The 22,388-nt window shown below is 37.0% G+C and overlaps 1 protein-coding gene across 6 annotated transcripts; it reads right to left on the bottom strand.

The window, feature by feature from the left end:
• Positions 1-5,938: 5,938 nt before the first annotated feature.
• On the bottom strand, positions 5,939-22,309 carry ARL14EP (ARF like GTPase 14 effector protein). 6 transcript variants are annotated; one of them, XM_035262292.3, is made up of 6 exons: positions 21,703-22,309; positions 18,046-18,098; positions 16,009-16,115; positions 14,112-14,602; positions 12,528-12,655; positions 5,939-8,957 (listed from the first exon to the last, which is right to left on the bottom strand). In XM_035262292.3, exons 4-6 carry the CDS (start codon positions 14,535-14,537, stop codon positions 8,729-8,731), a joined length of 783 nt encoding a protein of 260 aa, XP_035118183.1. In that variant the 5' UTR covers positions 14,538-14,602; positions 16,009-16,115; positions 18,046-18,098; positions 21,703-22,309; the 3' UTR covers positions 5,939-8,728. The 6 variants fall into 6 exon arrangements, with proteins under 6 accessions (XP_035118183.1, XP_017833462.1, XP_078195406.1 ...); XM_017977973.4 differs by having other exon boundaries at positions 22,213-22,309; XM_078339280.1 differs by lacking the exon at positions 18,046-18,098.
• Between the last annotated feature and the right edge of the window lie 79 nt (positions 22,310-22,388).

Raw genomic sequence — 22,388 nt, 5'->3', positions numbered from 1 at the left:
TGTTATATGGGTAAATTGTGTGTTGCTGGGGCTTCGTGTACAAATTTTTTTTCAGCCAGGTAGTGAGCCTATAATAATACCTGACAGGTAGTTTTTATATTGTCATCCTCCTCCCACCCTCCACCCTCAAGTAGGTTCTTGTGTCGGTTGTTCCCTTTTTTTGTGTCCACGTGCACTCAATGTTTAGCTCTCACTTATAAGTGAAAACATATGGTATTTGGTTTTCTGTTCTGTGTTAATTCACTTAAGATAATGGCCACCAGCTGCATCTATGTTGCTGCAAAGGACATGATTTTTTTTATTATTTTATGGCTACATAGTATTCCATGGGATACATGTCCCACATCTTTATCCAGTCCACTGTTGATGGCCATCTAGACTTAGTCCATGTCTTTCTTAATGCGAATAGAGCTGCAATAAACATACACATGCATGTGTTGTGTCTTTATGGCGGAACAATGATACAAAGGCTTTTTAAGAGTTAGGACAAAAGTACAATTCGATTATGTATCCAATCACACGATAATCAGTGTACTTTAAATCAGTACACTGATCAGATGTACACCTTCTTTGCTGTGACTTCTCAGAATGAAAACAGAAAGACATTTTAGAATTGGCTGAGTAAAAAATTCCATCCATGTTTATGGAGCTGGCTGAGTGGTGGATATGAAGTGGGCAAAATCTTTACCTCCAGGACACACGTTAAGTAACCAAACTGCAATAATACCCAAGTCTCAGAATCACATAGCTTCAGAGAATCCTGAATAGGAAGAATTTCGCATGTATAAGATGGATGGTGAAAGAAGAATAGAAAAATATCCACCAGCATTGACACTTTGGCGTCAAACAATCTATTTGGATTCTTCTCTTCCACTTACAAACTATGCAACCTTAGGCAAGTTATTGAAACTCTTTAGCTCTCAGTTTCCTCATCTGTGAAACGATAAAAAGAGCCATTTATTAGGACAGGTGGAATCAAGAAATGCGGTAATATCTGCTAGGGTCCAAAGGTTTTCGTCCCCCTGAAATTCATATATTGAAATCCTCACCCCGACAGCGATGGTATTAGGAGGTGGGGCCTTGGGAGATGGTTAGGTTCTGGTGACAGAGCCTCACAAATGGGATTACTGCTTTTATAAAAGAGGCTCCCGAAAGATCTCCTGCCCCTCCCACCATGAGAGGTTTACAACAAAGAGACATTGTTTACGAGCCAGGAAGTGCCCTCAACAGACCCTGAATCTGGAGGCAACTTGAAATTGGACTTCTCAGCCTCCAGAGCTGTGGGGAACAAATTTCTGTGGATTGTATGCTATCCAGTCTATGACATTTTATTATAGCAGCCTAAAAGGACTAAGATATAAAGTATAAAAAGTTTCATTTTCTAAAGTGTCCTATTTTCACCTAAATCTGTTTAGCAAACCATATTAGTTCTCCAAATGTATCCAATTTTAGAGCTGTATATTTTATCGAGAAAGTCAATGATATCACCATAAAGATGACTTGAAGCAGGAACCTCAGAAATATGTGAACCTATGAAATTCAAACCAAGTATAATCTAGCCTTTGTCTTATGTAATTTCAAAACTGAAAAAAGTTAAAAACATACATCAATATACTAAAATATCAAAAAGATGAAATTCTCTTAAATATCCCCATATCACAAATGATTAAGAATATCCAGCTTTATAAAAGATGCTGTCAAGTATCAGAAAGTCATTGTGCATTTATTTTGGGCATCATTATTTCTGGAAATGACATAGAGAAAATGTTGAGGTGTGTGCTGGGTTCCCTTTTGTTTGGCAGGAGCCAGTTTCACATTCCCTTCTTTCACACCACAGAACTGAGAGTCCTGTGAGGGTAAAAGGGAAGAACAGGAGCTGCTGATGCTTACACTTCATTTTGCTCGCCCTGTGTTATAAAGTTAATGATATGCCTTTAACTGCCTGACAAGTTATTTAATCCAGCTACAGCTATTAAAAATTCCTATTCATTTGACCTAGGATGGAGTTCTAGCTATGAAACACAGGATGACAGAGAAAATTATTCAAATATTCTCTGTGTAGCTTATAAAAAACAGAGATTTAGTTCTTACAGTTCTGGAGGATGAGAAGTCCAAGGTCCGATTTTCAAATATGCTAAGCTCTTTAAAAGCAAGTAACACAAATTGGTAACTTAATTACAAATGCCTTATTGTTATCACAGAATGTTGAACCCTCATAGTAAATTACCACACACAGGCCATGCTACATTTGTCTAAAGGAGGTTGACATCCATGAGAATGGTATGGAAGATTCTCCAGGGAAGAAATGAAGATGTGGCTGTAAGTCACAGCTGTTTGCTCTTCTTTAAAGATATGAAAGTTCCCAAGGGCATGAGTTTCAAACAGGCCATTCTACCCTTGCCCTTTTATCCTCAGATGAGTAGAGCTAACTTTCCATCTAGTCACTACGTGGTATTCACTTCATGGTCAATCGTGTGCAAAAAGAGAAAATAACTCACATAACTGAAAAGTCCAGGTTTGACTTCAGGCATAACTGGGTCGAGATGCCCAAATTCTATCTATCTTGGTCTCTGGCTTCCACATTCATCTGTTTTCATTCTAAGGCAGATTCTTGTTTAATGCCAAGATTAGCCACCAGTAGGCCCAGTCTTAAACCTATAAACTTAACAACCCTCACTGAAAAAAAGCAGCACTTTTTCCCTAGTGTCAGTGACTGAAGTTGATTGGCTTTGATTGGCCTGGCTATAGTGCTTATTACATGCACTAAGGATAGTGAGATGCTACACTCTCAAAGGCTAGGACTTGGTGATACAACCGCCCTGCAACCCCAAAGTAAAGCCAACTGCATCTGAACCACATGGGCTGAGTACAAGGTTTGTTTCTCAATGGGAAACTGAAGAGTGCTAATTCCAGAAGGGAAAATGATACTGGGCATGCAAAACACGACAAAACTTTGATGTGGTGGAAACAAAAACAAAAACCCAAAGCAGATTCAGTAATTTTTCAAGCAGTGACCAAGCGGATTTGATAATATGAACAAGAGAAAGGAGTAAAAAATAACTGACTATATATCTTATTGACTCATCTAAGGCTAGATACAGCAAACAATCTAATAAAGTGTTCATAATTTCTTTGAGCCAAGACTTGAGAATGAAGTTGAAATAGAAATTAATTAGGTCACTGTATTAGTTGGGGTTTTCCAGAGAAAAAGAATCAATTGCATGTGTCTGCCTGCCTGCCTGTCAATCTATCGATCTGTTCATCCATCCATCCATCCATCCATCCATCCATCCATCCATCATCTATCAATCAAGAGGTGTAAGGAGCCTCTGAACATGGATTGTGGGTATGTCACACAGTGTAAAGCTTGGTTTGTCAAGGATTTGTAGCTGTGCACTGACCCTAAAATCTATGTGTAGTTCTTAAGCATGTTTTTTCAATTATAAGTTTTGGGGATGAGTTGGAAACTTTTACTGAAAAAAATTAGAAAATCTTTCCTTTTCAACATTTTCTATAGGAAGGTCTATTGTCCAATTTAGAGATGTCATGAGCTATTTTGGAATAATAAATTTATTTTCATACACCAAACTCTAAGGCCTAAATTTTACAGAGAAATTTTCTTTGCATAGACTCATTCACTAAGCCACAAATGACTAGATGCTTGCTGGCATTTTTTAAAAACCTCAGTGATACCAAAATTCACTAAGCAATCCCAAATACCTCTCTTAATGCCAAAATTCAATTTGTATTTTATCTAGAACCTCGTAGCCTCCATTTACATGGTACCAGTACTACCACCATTGCTTACTCCATCTTATGTGACACAATAACCAATTTAATTTTCAATTCAAGCCCAAATCATGAATTTGGGGTGCGAGAACACAGCAAAAACCAACAATTTAAATTACATTTTTCAAATTCTTCAATGTAACTGATTGCATATTGATAACAAAGGGAAATTTGTTAAGTTTAGCAATGTTTGCAAACATTAGTTTTTTTTTTTTTTCCATATTCCAGTATTTTTATTTATTTATTTTATTTTATTTTATTTTTTTGATTTTTTATTGGATTATAGGTTTTGGGGTACATGAGCAGAGCATGCAAGACAGTTGCGTAGGTACACACATGGCAGTGTGCTTTGCTTTTCTTCTCCCCTTCATCCACATTTGGCATTTCTCCCCAGGCTATCCCTCCCCACCTCCCCCTCCCACTGGCCCTCCCCTTTTCCCCCCAATAGACCCCAGTGTTTAGTACTCCCCTTTCTGTGTCCATGTGTTCTCATTTTTCATCACCCACCTATGAGTGAGAATATGCGGTGTTTCATTTTCTGTTCTTGTGTCAGTTTGCTGAGGATGATGTTTAATAAGTCCATTTAGTTCAAAACCATAGGGCAGATAGATTATGGCAAGTTGTTTTTTGTTGTTGTTGTTGTTTGTTTGTTTTGAGACTGTCTCACTCTGCCACCCAGGGTAGAGTGTGATGGTGCAAACTCAGGTCACTACAACCTCCACTTCCTGGGTTCAAGTGTTCTCCTGCCTCAGCCTCCTCAGTAGTTGGGACTACAGGCATGTGACACCATGCCTTGCTAATTTTTGAATTTTTAGTAGAGACAGGGTTTCACTATGTTGGCCAGGCTGATCTTGAACTCCTGACCTTGTGATCTGCCCACCTCCGCCTACCAAAGTGCTGGGATTACAGGCATGAGCCACTAGGCCTGGCCAGCAACTCTTTAAAAAAAAAAAAGTTTGTTTGCTTGTATTCTCACTCATATTCTTGAAACTTAACACCCAATATGGTTGACTGCTGTTGGGCAAGACCTAAGAATGATAGAGAAACCATTTGATTTTCAAAAACATCCACTTCAGCAGGCTATTACATAATTACATGTTCACAGTTAAATTTATAAGAGATTAAGGGAAACTAGTAATTGCTGAGGGCAGTTTATTTTCATGAAGATACCAGACGTCAGCAAAAACAGGCAGTGTCATGAATTTTGCACAAGAATGTTAAGCTATAAGCAGGGCAACCATAGTGGAGGTAGAAAACCTCTACCAAAATCCAGTTCAGATAAGACATCAGTTTTCTACACTGTGACTCAACATGTAATCACCTTTTGGAGGTGGAAGGGGTATATGAGGCCAGTGGGATCTGATGTTTCAGGGCAGTCATAGCTCTTCTCAAGGACTCAACTGTTCTGCTTTTGTTTTTCTTTAAAACAGCCACCCACAACACTATTTAACAAACCAATCAATAATTTAGCCAATCTCGACTGAAAAAATAAAACGGTTTACAGAACATTTCATACCACCTAGGCACTCTAACACATGTTCAGGAATTCTGAACATGGATATTTGTGAGTACATAAATGCAGGTATTTTTCTGGGAAGTTAGTTCATAGTTTTCATCACCTTCTCACAGGGGTCTTTAACTTCCAAAAAGTTAAGACCATAATAATACTCACTACAATTATTTTCGTATTAATAAATCATTATGGGTATTTAAAAATTTACTTGCTAAAAATTATTTCCTTGAAACCATGCCAGGTAAGCAGTTTTAGAATAGACTGTCAGGTTGTAGAACAGCCTGTTATACAGAACTAAACAAAATATTTTAAAAATAGAAGAATCCTGTATGTTACAAGGTAAATAGCTATTTCCATATTGTAAAAAAAAATCCTAACATTTTATTCATATACATGCATTTCTACCTTAATATTTGTGATCAACATTGTGTGAGACCAACATTTGTGATCTAACTTCTCAACTAGCATCTACACACAAGAGAAACTGTTTATAAAACTTTGCTTTTTAGATTAATAGAATTTTAAAGTAATTTAGTCACCTGGAATATTTAGGCACAATATAGAGGCTCTAGATGATTTCATTATATTGGTTATTTCTGTAATTTCATATTACAAAATAGTAAGTAGGCGCATTAATTTTTTCAAAACACAGCTTTATTACAGCTTTACTGTAAATCAGATACATCTTTCTCTGTACACATTTTGTATGCTCATTAAAAGTTTGGTTCCCTAAATTGGTATGAACAAATATTGGCAAAATTGTTCAAGAATATTTTCCTTTGAAAAACTTATTACTATGTCTTTGAAAAATAACAGGTCTAAGAAATGCTGCAATATGGCAATTTTAAAGTCACTTATTCCGTAACAAACATTCCTATTTTAAGTAAAAAACCTAAGATTTTAATTTGTCCCTATGAAAAGCCTAAGCAATGTCATACTTAGAAAAACTAAAAGATGGTAGAAACAATGAAGATCTAAATGATCCTTATGTTTGGATAAAACTGGAGTGTTTATATTCTCAATAACAAAATATTTCCTTAGAGAAAAGAAATCTAGTATCTGACTTAAGTGAATAAAGCTGAAATGGTATTTTTGCCAGTGCTCAGGCAAATCACACAGATCAAGGAAGCTAACTGTACTTTTGATACGGCAAGTGAATAGGTGAATGTACAATCAAACCTTAAAAATGATATGTAATTCTAAAGTTGAACAAGCTACTCCGTCAAACCAAAAGCAGTTACTTTAAAAACATAAAAAACAAACAAAACCCTCTAATGGTCAATTCAAACTGGCTGTATAAATTGAGTTTTAATGGCTACAAAATCTTTCAAATTGCTAAGAGCACAACTGATTAAACTGAAGGACTGTATTTAGGGTGGAAAAAAAAAACCCAAAACCTATGTCAGTGACAATGTCCTAATGTGACAAAAAGCTTTTAGACAAAATGACAGCCGTCTTTAAAAAAGTGCAAAGAGATGATACCATTTCCCCATCTTCCAAACAGCATCCAAGCAATTTCCATCAAGATGCAATCTTATTAATCTCTGTATTAACCAGTGTTTCTCTTTTTCATCATCACTCCCTAAGGAGTCTTTTTATAATCCTAATCAACCACCTCCCAAATTTTCATACCAGGTATATTATCTGTTTATGTACAGTGTGTATATTCATGCTTTATAGATTTTTTTTGTCCCCCAGAACCATTTTGACAAGGAGCACGTGGTGCAAACAATGAAAAGTTTATAGTATTAAAACGTTTTTATTTGAATAAGCAGGGAGAAGAGAAATATATTTCAGCACTTAGATATGTAGATTATTTCCAAAATAGTTTAACACTCAACTAGTCAGTTCTGTCAAATCAGTTTTCCCCAAAGCAGGCATTGTTTCAGGGACAAGCAGTCCTCACTTTGCACAGTATCGTGGGACCATAAAAATAGCCATGCAAAACAATCTTAATAATCAATGGGGAAAATGACTGCTCCATAACCTTTAAAATTCTGCTAAAATATTAAAAACTCTTAAGATCACTTGTAAAAAATGCAAAAAAGTTTAAAACTATTTATGTAGTACAATGTTATTTAAAACATTAGAAATAGAATTAAACTGTTTTATTCCATTGTAGAAACTAGTTTGACTAGGGCTTGCCTTTTCTTCTGCCAAGTAACGTATGGTACTGAGTAAGCATCTTTTCTATTCATGGCAAACTGTCATACCACCTTTTTAAGTTTGGGTCAGCTTCCCCCTTTTATTGCTTGTGCTTTTGAAATATTTCTGTATTCACATTAAATATTCTTTAATGCATTTTTCCCTTCTTCTGGGACATATTTTTCTTTCCTGTTGCTGGAGTGCAGTGGCACAATCTCGGCTCACTGCAACCTCTGCCTCCTGGGTTCAAGCAAATCTCCTGCCTCAGCCTCCCGAGTAGATGGGATTACAGGTACATGCCACTATGCCAAGCTAATTTTTTGTATTTTTAGTAGAGATGGAGTTTCACCATGTTGGCCAGGCTGGTCTCCAACTCCTGACCTTGTGATTTGCCCACCTCAGCCTCCCAATTACGTGGCCTGTCTGTAATCCTTGGCTCATGGATTATAGGTGTGAGCCACTGCACCTGGCCGGGACACATTTATCTTTACTGCAACCACTTTTCCTACATGTACTGATAAGTTTGCCTTCGCTAAGCTCCTATGAATGAATAGCAGCAAGAACAACATTCCCATGATCAGTGACTTCTACAAGTCCATTTATGTTTGATTCAAATTTCACTTCCAGTGTTATTACTATTTTTCATTGCTTTGCTGCACTTTGATCTTTGTTGGCTAATTGTTCCCTTCTATAAAATGTCAAGTGGATGACAAAAAGACAGCATAACTACGTGCTCTGCTGTGAGTGAACCGAGTAACAGATGCGCAGGGACCAACCACTGGAAGAATTTGAAAGAAGTAACATGACTGGTTGCTGATCATGACCATGAAGCATATCTGTTGTTTACATAGTGATTTGTAGACTGAAGAACTAGCAGAGAAGTTTGTACCTCATGTAATTACTCATAGTTATACTGTGCTAACTAAAATTTTAACTTAGATTTAAACATCACCAGTTTTCTTTCCTTCCTGGTAAGGAAACTGGTGGTGTTTAAATCTAGGTCATTGAAATTTGTGCCCATGGGAACCATGCAAAGTGAGGACTGCCTACACCCTCTACTTGTGTATACTGATCCAGACAGGCTTAACACTGACTACTGAGAAGTAGCCTATTTAATTTATATCAAATAGTGAATCTTAAAGCACCGAAGATGAAAAATTACTGCACATTGAGGTGGTTTCAAAATCTCTGTCATTTGACAATCAAGCTTGAAATGTATCTTAGAGTAACAGAATTTTAGAAATAAAGACCTTCAAAGGCCCCATAGTTTGATACCACAGGTTAACCAGCATGTTTATTATGAATTATTTCTCCTCCTTCAATTTCAATTTGCTCATACAGCCATTTGCGGTCACAGCGGCATTCCGCTCCACATTTGGTAGAACCACAGGCAGGACAAGCGTAGAAACATCCTAAGCAATCTTCATCGAGGCAGTCACAGAGGTCCATCCCACTAAAAATCAGGAGCCCCTGGCTATCATAGACCTTACTCTTCGCTGGTATCACCTGTCTGTAAAATAAAACACAACGAATTATACCTCATAAATACGTTATTTTTGATTTAACTGAAAATACAGTATAAAAAAATTAAAGGAGATAAAATATTTTGAGATGAAGTCCTGCCAAAATCATCTATCATTTATCAGGCTCAAGGCTTATTCTATCATCAGCAGTAAATGAACTCCATGTGAGAAGAGACGTAACTCTAGAGTGTTGAGACAAATCCAAGAAGTCTGATGTGCCTCCTGAAGTCCCTTTAAACGTCACCTCAGCAAAGGAATGAACAAGAGCTTTGTCTAAAAAATAAGTATAATTTTCCCTTTACTTTAAACAAATGTAAAAGAATGATGGGTTAATAGTGGTTCATTTTACTAGCCACCAATCTCTTCACTGTTTTATCAACATAGTTTTATTTGTATTACAGTATGCTGCCCCTACAGATTTTTAACCTGCAATTAATGTTTCTTCTTTAATGGATTCTAGTAAATTTGGCCTAAAAATATTTAAATGACTCTATGGTAAACTTTAATAGACAGAATAAATGGCATATACAGAAATTTTGACTGAACTTAAAATAATTCTGAATGATTATGCTAACATTTGTTTTAAAAGACTCATTTATAAACAATTTAATTCTCCATTCTACTGACTACACAAACTGCATTTCTATTTCAGACATGTAAAAACTAAAAACCTTGCATTCTCATAAAATGTAATTACCTTTTAGCTGGCACCCATAGAACAGAGATATATGAATTACAGGCACACTTCAGAGGTATTGTGGGTTTGGTTCCAGACCACCACCAATAAAGTGAGTCACATTTTTTTTTTTTTGGCTTTTCCAGTGCATACAAAAGTTAAACTTACACTATAGTCTATTAAGTATGTAACAGCCTTATGTCTAAAACAAAAAAGGATGTACCTTAATTTAAAAATACTCTATTGCTAAAAAATGGTAACGGTCATCTGAGCCTTCAATGAGTTGTAGTATTTTTTGCTGGTGGAGGATCTTGCCCCAATGAGGACAGCTGACTGATCAGGTGGTAGTTGCTGAAGGCTGGGGTAGTTGCGGCAATTTCTTAAAATAAGACTACAGTAAGGTTTGCTACATCAGTGGACTCTTCTTTGACAAAAGGTTTTTCTGTAGCATCTGATGGTGTTGGATAGCATTTTACCTACAGTAAAACGTTCAAAATTGGAGTCATCCTCTCAAATTCTGCTTCTGCTTTATCTACTAAGTTTATGTAATCTAAATCCTTTGTCATTTCATTCATGTTAACAGCATCCTTACCAGTAGATTCCACCTCAAGAAATCACCCTCATCCATTCAAGTTTTATCACAAGATTGCAAAAACGTTGTCACATCTCCAGGCTCCACTTCTAATTCTAGTTCTCTTGCTATTTCCACCACAATTACTTCCTCTACTGAAATCTTAAACCCCCTCAAAGTCATCCACAAAGATTGAAATCAACTTCTTCCAAACTCTTGGATAGTGAATCCTTTCCACAAGTTCAATTTACTTTGCCCAAATCTACTGGAAGAATCACTCACTGTCTATGGCAGCTCTGGCTTCACAAAATATATATCTTAAATAACAAGACTTGAAAGTCAAAGTCCTTCTTGATCATGAGTTGCAGAATAATGTCACGTTACCAGGCATGAAACATTTCTCTCCTGGGACATCTCCAGCAGAGCTCTTGAGAGATCAGGAACATTTTCAATGAGTAGCAATATTTTGAAAGGAATCCTTTTTTCCAGTCAGGAGGTCTCTCAAGTGGGCTTAAAATATTCAGTGAACCATGCTGTAAACAGATATACTGCCATCCAGGTTTTGCTGTTCCATTTATACAGCACAGGTAGAGTACATTTAGCATCATTAGGACTCTAGGATTTCTGAAGAGGTAAATAATTGGCTTCAACTTAAAGTCACCAGCTGCATTAGTCCCTACCAAGAGAGTAAGCCTGTCCTTTGAAGACTTGAAGCCAGGTATAGACTTCCACTGTCTAGCTATGAAAGACAACATCTTCTTCCATCAGAAGGCTGTTTGTTGGTCTGTAATCCCAGCACTTTGAGAGGCTGAGGCAGGCAGATCATGAAGTCAGAAGATGAAGACCATCGTGGCTAACCGATGAAACTGTCTCTACTAAAAAGACAGAAAGTTAGCGGGGTGTGGTGGCACATGCCTGTAGTCCCAGCCACTCAGGAGGCTAAGGCAGGAGAATCACTTGAACCCAGGAGGCGGAGGTTGCAGTGAGCTGAGATTGGGCCACTGCACTCCAGCCTGGGCAACACAGCAAAACTGTCTCAAAAAAAAAAAAAAAAAAAAAAGACAGCTGTTTGTCTACACTGAAAATCTGTTGGGTAGTATAGCCAGCCACCTTCATCAACTACCTTAGCTAGATCTTCCGGATAACTTGCTGCTTCACCTTGCATTTTTATGTTATGGAGATGGCTTCTTTCCTTGCCCTCCTCATAAACGAATCTCTGCTAGCTTCAAACTTTTCTTCTGAGGCTCCCTCACTTCTCTCAGCCTTCAGAGAACTAAAGAGGGTTAGAACCTTGCTTTGGATTAGTCTTTTGCTTAAGGGAATGTGTTATACATAGCTGGTTTGATCATCTATCCAGACCATTTAAAGTTTCTCCATATTAGCAATAAAGCTGTCTTGCTTTCTTATCATTTGTGTTCACTGGAACAGTACTTTTAATTTCCTTCCTGAACTTTTTCTTTGCATTCACAGCTTTGCTAACTGTTTAGTGCAAAAGGCCCTGCTTTTGGCCTGTGTCAGCTTTTGACACGCCTTCCTCCCAAGCTTAATCACTTCTAGCTTATTTTAAAAAATGAGACACTTGACTCTTCATTTCACTTGAACACTTAGAGGTCACTGCAGGGTTATTAGTTGGACTAATTTCAATGTATTTGTTTCTCAGGAAATAGGGACACCAGAGAAGAGGGAGAGAGTCCAGGGAACAGCCAGTAGGTGGAGCAGTAACAACACACACAGCATTTATCAACTAAGTTCACCACCTTACATTGGTGTGCTTCCTAGTGACTCAAAACAATTATAATAGTAACACCAAAGATCACCATAACAGATATAGTAATGAAACAGTTGGAAACATTGCAAGAACTATCAAAATGTGACAGAGATAGAGAGTACATGCTGTTAGAAAAATGACACCAGTAGACTTGCTTACCAGAGTTGCCATAAACTTTCAATTTGTTAAAAAAAAAAAAAGCACCTTGTAGAGAGCAATAAAGTGAAGTACCAATAAAATGAGGTATGCCCATATATAACAATGCTTTTCAAATAAGTCAATTATCTTAATTGTAATTATTTTAAGTCTCATGACAAAATTACTTTCTTCAGTTTATTGCTACCTTCTTAGAAACAAAGTTTGGGAGTTGACAGGGATACCTTAATTTTATATGAATAAAAACAAAGGCCTTCATAGGTTTTTACTAATTCCATATTATCCAATTAAAAATATAAACCCAGACAATTCAAAATTTAAGAGAAAAATAGGGGAACAATACAGATGTGAAGCAGCAAGTTAACATGTCTTCAGTAACAGCCTACCTGTCTGAACCAGCGGTTGCATTTTTGGTAAGCCTTCTTTTTTCTCTTTTACCAGGTTCTGGAGCAAATTCAGTTTGCCTTCCTGGATTTGTAAATTGTAATGATCTCAAAGCTTTCGCAGTTCTTCCCTGAACAAAGGTAAACAAATGATCAACTCAAGTCTGGACATCAGACAATAGATTAATGTTTTATTTAATGTTAAAACAGATGATTCCCTAACCTGGAAGACAGTCTGGAACACACAAAAAAGAAAACAAGGGCAAGAGAATTTACATGGCCCTAGACCATATTCAAAGCTTACTGGTGAATGTATTAGTAACATTTCCATTATTTGATTTTAGTCTCTGGTGTATTAGGAGCAGAGGAGGAAGGTATTGTGAAAACTGCAATGGCTGCTGCCAACACAGGCGAGAAGGCACGAAACAGGTTGTTTATCCCGCTGGCATATAACAGATTTCCTAAGAATCTTGGGTCCTTCCTTATTATTGTATTTTATATATTTCTAAGAGCAGAGAATATGATTTCAAGTTCTAGAATAATATTATAATCTTTTTTAAAAGCTTTGGCAAAAGGAAATTTTAAGGGTTTATGTTTGTTATTTGGGGAGGAAAGAGCCTCAGTTGATACATTCTATAAGAACATTGGATAGATACGGTGAAGACATCTACAGTGACACTACCAGCAAGTATCTAGTATGAATTGCAGATATATTGGGCCCTTAAGATGTGCCACTGAAAAGAGAACAACAGGAAAACAGTATAATTTCAAATTTCAACTTGGTTTCATAAAAAGGAGAAAATTGAGAGAAGTATTCCAGAAGTAAGAATTATGAAATCATTACAAGTAAAAATTCTCAGAAGTACTTCTTTGACATACTTTTCCCACACAAAACATGGCTTTATGAAATATTCAGTTGTTCTGTTATGGTTAAATATGCATGTAGGCACGTAAATAAGGAATACAGGTAAAATATTTAATACTTTACAATGTAAAAATGTATTTTTTTTAACCACAGGGAGTCCTAAAATTAGCCTTGACCATACCAAGTAGGAATTCAGAGCTAGAAGCAAAGAAAACTCACAAGCATTTAAAAAACTCAAGAATGGCATCGTGTCAAAGGAAAAAGAGTGAAATAAAACACAATTACTGTTAAGTCACCTCTCCAATGTTCCTTTTAAAGGAGTGATTTCCAAGTCCTTCACAAAAAGGGGAATTCATCCTGTTACAAAGACCCTTGCTGGTTGCCATGTCCCATGTAGTTATACTTTGGTATGAGAAAAGAAACTAAATCTTGGCTTGGCCAGAATGTTCTCAAACCTACTCCTAAAGTCTTAGTACTATAAGTTGTAGCTTAGAGTCTTAGGCATATTTTATCATTCCTTTCACAGGCCTACTTCCTTTAACCCCCAGTCTCGACCTTCAGTATATGTAAATCATATTTAGAAACATCATCCACTTTCCCCCTCCTGTTAATTCACTGTATGCTAACAAATACAGTAATAATGTAAATATAGCTTCCTTACAGTTAAGCAAAATCTTACATGGTAGAAATCACATAGTAGGAAAAATAACTGCTATACATACATCTGACTCAGGTTTCCTTCTCTGGCGGTCTTCAGTATCAACATCCACACTTCCGTTGATTATCTGTGTGCATTTTGGACAAAGCTTCCAACCAGGTACAAGCTGTCTTCCAAATTTTGCACTCAGAAAAGTGGCGTCATCTAAGTCAATTACATGCAAATTCTTTTTTGCTAGTTTTTTGTGTATGTTAAATGGGTCACAACATGACTTCTGTAAATCCTCAAATCTGTCAATGTAAATTTTTACATGATGAAAGCAAATTGTATTGTTCCCAGAAAGTGTCATTCCAGTTCTAAGTTGAAGTAAAAGCATATCATTTGATGACAATTCTTGCAAAGTCTTAAAACCTGTGTGACGAGTATAGTATGTTTTATGGCACTCATTTGTAGTACGAAGCTGGACTCCAACTGAGCATGGATCCATCATTCTTGATTCTAGCAAATTTTCCCTGCTTTATTTTGTCTAGAGGTCTAGGTCATGGGCTGATCACCCTAGAGAAAATATTAAAGAGAATCAAATTTGCACTGCAAGTTTATCTAGGAAACTGAAAAAACATTTGATAAAATTCAACACGTCTAAAAGAAAATAAGGGGAAAAAAAGGGTATTTACCAAAGTCCTATTACAAACATTGAATAATCAAACAGAAGCATTCCCTGTAAAGCCAGAACTTCATCAGAACACCTGCTATTCAGATATTTAGGACCATATAAGAATTAAAAAGGAGGAAATAAATATTATTCAAAGATGATATCAACATCTACATGAGAAATACAACGGGTTTAACAAACTATTAGAACTAGTAAGAGAATTCACCAGGGATGCTAGAAACCAAAAAAACACTGTATCTTATAAAATATGTGAATCTTACAAAAGATATACAACGAGACCTTCATGGAGAAAACTATCAAATTGAAAGACGAAAATCAATACCCTAAATAAATGCAGCTATAGATCATGGAGTGCCTCACTATAAAAAATACGTCAATTCTCCAGGAATTCATCTATAAACTCAGTGCTATGCCAATAAAAGTTCCATGAGATATTCTACTCCCACCCTCTTGGAATTTAGTAAGCTGGTCTAAATGAAAGAATAAAGTTCTAAGAAAGCCAAGATAATGTTGTAGGAAAATACAGTAAGATACTGTACTATAAACCTATTCTAATTCAAACTGCAGTATTAGTATAGTACAGACAAACAGATCCATGAATAGATGAGGGCTAGGTATATGACACATGGTACTGTTTAATCAATTGGTATCACACATTAATGTAGAAGGGAATTTAACCAGTTAACTATATGGAAAAAGAATTAGATCTCTTCTGCACAAACAAAAATCAATTACAGGTGGATTAAAGAATTAAACCTGAAAAGAAAAACTAAACATGTTTATGAGAAAATAAAGAATGTTTTGTGACATGGGAGTAGGGAAGAATTTCAAACAAGCAAGCAGGTACCAAAAAGAAAAAAAAGATGGATACATTGGATTATATGCACAATTTACACACTTCTGTATAACTAAAGGAGAAAACAATGACACTTGAAAGGTGTTGTGAGGATTATTATTGCAAATATTCAAGTAACTCCTCACTTCTAAAAATCAATTAGAAAATGACAGTCCACTGGAAAACTAAACAAATATAGCTAGGCAATTCACAGAGAAAGAGAACAAAAGCCAATACATGCACACAAACTCTTTCCATCATAGTTCCTAGGAAAATGCAAATTAAATATCATTTCTTAAACATTTGCTTGAAATCAATTTAAAAATCTGATATCTGGTTAAGATGTGGCAAACTCTTACATGCTCCTTATAATAACTTTGGTAGGAATGTAAATTGCTGCAACTGTTTTAGAATGTTTTTGGCAATTTCTTGTAACACTGAGGAAGCACGTACCTTGGGACTGAGCTCTTTTTAGTTTTGGGTGTCAGTTGGAGAAAAATATCTCCAATGTGAGCACAAGTTATAACTTTCAGCATTCATTGTGAAAGATGACAAACAACCTAATTGTAAAGGATGTGAAATTGTTACTCATACAAGGGACTCCTGCATGTTACAACAGTTAAAATGAATAAACTACATGAATTACATGAATAAATCTCAAAGATAATCTTAAGTGAGAAAAGTTGCAAAGGTTATATAGTATCATCATTAAAGGTAAAATTAAGAAAAATAAGATAGTATATAAGATTTATAGATGAAATGTGAATACATATATACATGAGTGATACTTCTTAGGGGAAAAAACATTTTTTTCCCAAAAAAATTTACAGAAAATAAGGCTCGGTGACATGTACATAAGTGCCTCACTACTGTCCATAGTTCCTATTTGAAATTTTTCCTAAATAATAATTTTCAAAGCAAATAAACAAAACTAATTTGAATTGTCAAGAAAAGAGCAATCAATGCAAGTCATTAGGAAACAAACTGCTATTGAGGAAAGATGTGAACCACTGAAATCTGAGTGGCAGTACTGTGAAATCTAGGATTCAGCAATTTTACAAGTGTTTTTAAGCTTGGAGCCAAATTAAAAAAAAAAAAGAACTGGACAGAAATCTTAAACACTTTTTGATGTAGTTTCTTCAGAAAAAAACAATAATCAGCAAAATTATATAAAAAGAAAAGACCCTGGCCTCAGGTAACAAAAAATGGTGAATAAATGTCTGTTTGCGTTTTAGGTCAAAATACTATATTTAGAAAGTTAAAAAATAAAATACACTTTCCAGTGTTAAAAAATGGTATGGAACATTTTAACTGAAAAAATGCTTTAAAGCTGATAAAAACAGAGTATATTTGCATTCATTTATTCTGTTTTAGCCAGATTTTACAATGAACTAATATAGGCCCCAGTCAAATCAGATAAAATGGCTTCTATCACAGTATTAGAAAATTTTTTCTAGCCAGGAGCTGTGGCTCCCGCCTATAATCCCAGCACTTTGGGAGGCCCATGTGGGTGGATACCTTGAGGGCAGGAGTTCTAGGCCACACTGGCTAATACAGGGGAACCCCATCTCTACTAAAAATACAAAAATATTAGTCAGGTGCGGTAGTACAGCTACATGGGAAGCTACGGCATAAGAATCTCTTGAACCCAGGAGGCGGAGGTTGTGGTGACCTGAGATTGCATCACTGCACTCCAGCCTGGGCAACAAAATGGGACTCTTGCCTCAAAAAAAAAAAATAAATAAAATTTTTTTTTCTTCAAACAGATACATGGATTAAGATAAATTAAGGAGGAAAAAAAGCAAACCAGAGGTCAAATTACAAAACAACAAACTATGTGCGAATGTATCTTACCAAACAAAGGACATAATCTGGCTCTGATTTTTCTTAATAGTCAATACAAGGGAAACTAGATCAACTTTTCCTCAGTACTGTACCGAAAATGCTTAATATCTTGTTAATGGCACAGATTCTTTACATTTGTAGGTAACTATCACCAATTTTTAGCCACAGATCTATAATGGAATTTTTTTTATCATAAAGCTATTTCCTAGCATTCAAAACTTGGGCTACTTCAGCCATAATTGATAGGAAAAGCATTTAGGAATATAATTACTTTAGAAACCTTATCTGTCCATAGTAATAATACATTTTGACCCTTTAGAATAATTTCATTTACCCTATTAATTTTAGGTAAAAAGTTCTTTTCCTTAGTTATTGGAGAGTCTCTGTTCCATTAGTTTCCTTTAATCCTGACTAAATTACTACAAAATTCACAAGAGTTCATCATGATTAAAGGAAACGAATGGAACAGACTCTAAGTTATGTCAGTGAAGTTGAATACCTATTTCTGAAACTGCTGGCCTCAAGTGATCCTCTCACTTCAGCTTTCTGAGCAGGTGAGTCCTGTGATTTGTTTACAGGAAGTTCAGGTTTTTTTTAGTAACAGGCAGGACATTGAGCTGGCACCAAAGAAAGATCTCTACTTACTAGATGTAGAAAATGGGGTCACCAGATTTGGCAAATAAAAGACGCAGGATGTCCTGTTAAATTTGAATTTCAGACAATGAATTACTTTTTTACCAGATCAGCTCATTTTAAAATTAAAATATCCTATCTGATAGAAGACATTGTCAACTGTGATAAAAACGAAATTTTACAGATTAAAACTCAGCAGCAAACTAATCCCACTTGCTTGAGTAAAAATGCTCACACCTAACTCAAGGTAGTTCTGTACTCAGTCTTCAACAGATTAGCTTTCTGATCTACGATTAGGCAGTTCGTTCACGTACTGTGGAAGAGTCCAAGTCCAGCCAGCTCAAGGCACACTAAATTTCAGACACTGATCATAAGTAGTCACTGTCTGCCTTCTAAAAATTACACCGTCTGGTTGTTCCTCCTCTGTTATATTCCTCCATATCCTCATTTCTACCTCTTTCTGTCTCCCTCCTATAAGCTAAAGTTCTGCTGTAGAGCTCTTTGGGTCTGTTTCCTAGCAACAGTTTTTGCTCATTTTGGTCTGTGTTCTCGCAATGTGGCCTACAATTTATATTTTATTTTCTTCAAATGACAGTCCAGCAACTTCATGTTGTTCCTTTTACCTACAGTATAGTGTTAAGTTCTTCCATAAGGATGATTTATCTGGCCCCTTCCTTAATTAACACAGACAGAAATGCGTTACTATTTACTACCCCTGAATCAGCACTGGCCATCAGCTGAGACCTCAGGAGAAATGCAGAATCTCAGTAACAGCCCCAGACCCAAAGAATCAGGATCTGCATTTCAAAAAAAGATCCCCAGGTGATTTGTAAGCACATTACAGTTTGTCAGGTACTGCTTCAAATAATTCAATTAAAAAATTTAAATTTGAAATGTTTTGATATCTTCTATATTTTATAGGCAATGAATTACTTCTCTGTTTTATAGAAGATATCAAAAAAGAATAAGAAAAACACAGATATGTATCTGCCCTACAGGAAGTCTAACCTTGGGAAGATTATTGGGGGAGAGGAGATTTAAACTTGATGCACTAAGGACACAGAAAAGCGTGCTTCAATAGAAAACTGCACTGTTGAGAGCACAGCCTTTCAGGTTTTCACATTCTGATTATATGGAAGTCTGACTCTTTCAGCATATTGGAGCAATTTTACAACTGTCAACTATAGATAACCAACAGCAATGCAAAATACTTGTCTGTATTCTTGTAAATTCTATCTGGTGAAGGTTCAATGGACTTCCATCTCACCGTGGAAGCAGCCAATATTTGCCTTCACTTGCACATTTATTTCAATATTCCTACTCTATAAGCATGTCTACCTTTTATTGTCAGTTAAACTGGTTATAGCATGTTACCAGTTCCTATGTTAATAATCTTTTAACACAAGAAAAGATTTATTTGCTCCAGTCAATCATTTTGGTCAGTATAATACCTAGTACTCTTCATGGGAGAAGAAAAAGCATCCAGCTTCTTATAACAAGCAAATCAATAACCAAAACTCCAGTCTTCGAAATTCACCATGGTATAAATAAAATCCAGGTGTTCAATACTTTTCAATGTCAAATAATAAAGATACTTTTTGACAAGTTGAATTTTGCTTGAGCCCTGTGCTGGTTCTTTATTAGACATAATTTAAAAAAAATCCTCCCACCCTTGAGTTAGGTAAGACTCAAGGATCCCTCCTTGTTTACCTATGACCAGGCAAGAGAAAGGCCCTCCAAATTCCCATTTTTTGCTTCAATTATGAATTTATGAATAACATGCTGAGCTGCTTGGCCCTACAGATCAAATGGAACAAAATACTCGTTAATCGAACTTTAGTTTCTCTCCCTCCCCCAGGTCCCTGAAGTTTGGCCAACTCTCAGCCAGAGCCAGGGAATAAATTTCTCAGATCCACTATTAGATCAAGCCACCCTTATATCCTACTTCCTCACACCAGTTCTTTCTAGCAAGTTCATTCCTTGGAGACTCTTGCAAACCTTTTGGTTCTACCCATTACAAAAGTCCCTTTTCTCCTCCTGCAATAACCCTTTTGAATAGTCTCTCCTAAATCTAGATGTCTTATTTGGCATTGTATTTTAAAAATTCTGTACAGGAGAAAATTCAGACTTTCTTCTGTCTTAGGATTGACATCACTTCAGTGCTTAAATATAGGATGTTTTGTGATTATAGGATTAACATTTAATATTTTTGTAGCACTACCAAAGAGTCAAAAGAGAATGAAATAAATGCAGAATAGATTGATTAGACCTGTTCTACTACCTTAGGTAGCAAACAAAAGTATTTGTTCCTCATACAATTTGAATGCTGCCAGCTCAGGGAATTATCCAGCTTTACTTTATAACATCTGTAGTTTTAATGAGTTCTTAAGAATTATCTCCTGCTACCCATTACCAAACGGTAAGGAAGGTAGGTTAGGTTAATTGAGGAAGGTGAGAAAACTCATACGTGGCCATGATGCTTGTAAGACTTCCCAATAGGCAAGGTCCAGGACATTATCACAGGGGTTTTGAGGTGTTAAAGCAGAACACCCTCACCACCACTAACAAAACAGCAGAACAGTCACTAGCAAAACAACAGCAGAGGGAATTAAGGATTAATCAGGGAACTCACTTTTTCTCCCTAAATTTGTAGGAGAGATGTGGCAATACCTGTTCCAAAATGTCAATTTCCCTTCACATAGTTTTTTAGTTTACCAGTCTCCTTACTAGCGGGAAAAGTTACATTTAGAGGGAATTTAACCAAACAAAAAAATTACTTCGTTTTTGGGTCAACTGATGTCTCTTTTATGAAAAACATGGAAAAAAAAAGTTTTCATGAAATGTTTTATGAAAAAAAATTAAAGGCTTTTTTTGGCATAGGGTCTTACGACTTATAAGGTGTCTTCCCAGACGATCTCTTATTTAATAAAAATATAATTTATAGCTACTCCTACCCTCCAAATTAGCTTTAGTTATGGACACATATACCAGTCACACATCTTGCAACTGAACTTTTTGTGCCTGTCATCTTGAAATACTGACTACCTGTATAACATGAGAATTGGCATTAATCAAAGGGCGCAAAGGAGAAGAGGAGAGTCTCAATCCTCAAGATCTTGGCCCAATAATAAAGGTAAAGACAATTTGGCTGGCGCAGTGGCTCATGCCTATAATCTCAGCACTTAGGAAGGCCGAAGAGGATGGATCACGAGTGTCAAGAGATCCAGACCATCCTGGCCAACATGTGAAACCCCTTCTCTACTGAAAATACAAAAATTAGCTGGGCATGGTGGTGCGCACCTGTAGTCCCAGCTACTCGGGAGGCTGAGGCAGGAGAATCGCTTGGACCCAGCGGCCGAGGTTGCGACAGGGCGAGACTCCGTCTCAAAAAAAAAAAAAAAAAAAAAAGGTGAAGACAATTTAAAACAAAAATATAGTCCATAGCATCATTGAAAAGATTTGGTTGAAAGATTTGGTAGTTAGGACATGCCGGGTACAGTGCTTAGGGCAGACACCATCTCGGGAACCTTCAAAGCCACCCTGAGGTTAAGTACTGTCATTCTCATTTACAGATAAAGAAACTGAAGCCTACAGCTGTTGTTATCATGCCTGACACAGTGCCCAAATCCTGCTGTGACTCCCACCCCAACCCCGTAAGAAGCCACATACATTTCCTCCTTTGTCCACGGCTATTTACAAATGACTAAAACCAGCAGATCGGTCCCATGGGCATCTACTAAGTTCATGGTACCAGGATGGAAAAATAAACATCAGCCTCTGGCCTCAAACGGCCAGGGTTGACAGGATTCGGATTTGACAAATTAAAAACAGAAACAGCAGAGATACAGGCCGTCTACGGGGTTCAAGGCCACAATCACTCTAAGTAGTTCAACTCAAAATCGTAGCTTTGAAGGTCCTGGCCCTGCCCGACAGGCGACAACCCTCGGAGAGGTCAGAGGCGGCAGAATCTGTGCTGGGCTTTGACCCAAGGCGTCGCGGGATAGGGGTAGAGTGGGGGTGAGCGGTCCCGGCCAGCACCCGGAAATCCCCCTGCGCGTGCGGGCCTCCTCTTTCACCTCTCCCCCGGGTCCCCAGTGACTCCGCCGGGCTCCGTCGCCACCCAGGGGCCCATCTCAACTCTCCCGCTCCTTCCCAGGGCCTCCCCCACTCTCCTTCCACCTTAGCTTGAGCTCTCCTCCGCCCGGCGGGGCAGGATCTGCGTCGGTACAAGCCTCGCTCGCCAGCCGGCTTGCCAGCCTTTCCCCGCGCTACCACTGAAAGGACGGCAAGACCGGGCTAGAGAGGCTCAGCGCCACCACAGAGAGATGGCCAGGAGAAGCCTAGAGCGAACCCGA

This window comes from Callithrix jacchus, chromosome 10 (assembly GCF_049354715.1).
Source record: "Callithrix jacchus isolate 240 chromosome 10, calJac240_pri, whole genome shotgun sequence".
NCBI lineage: Eukaryota > Metazoa > Chordata > Mammalia > Primates > Cebidae > Callithrix > Callithrix jacchus.
Note: the sequence above shows the minus strand (reverse complement) of the source record. Positions and strands in the feature narration are given on the sequence as shown.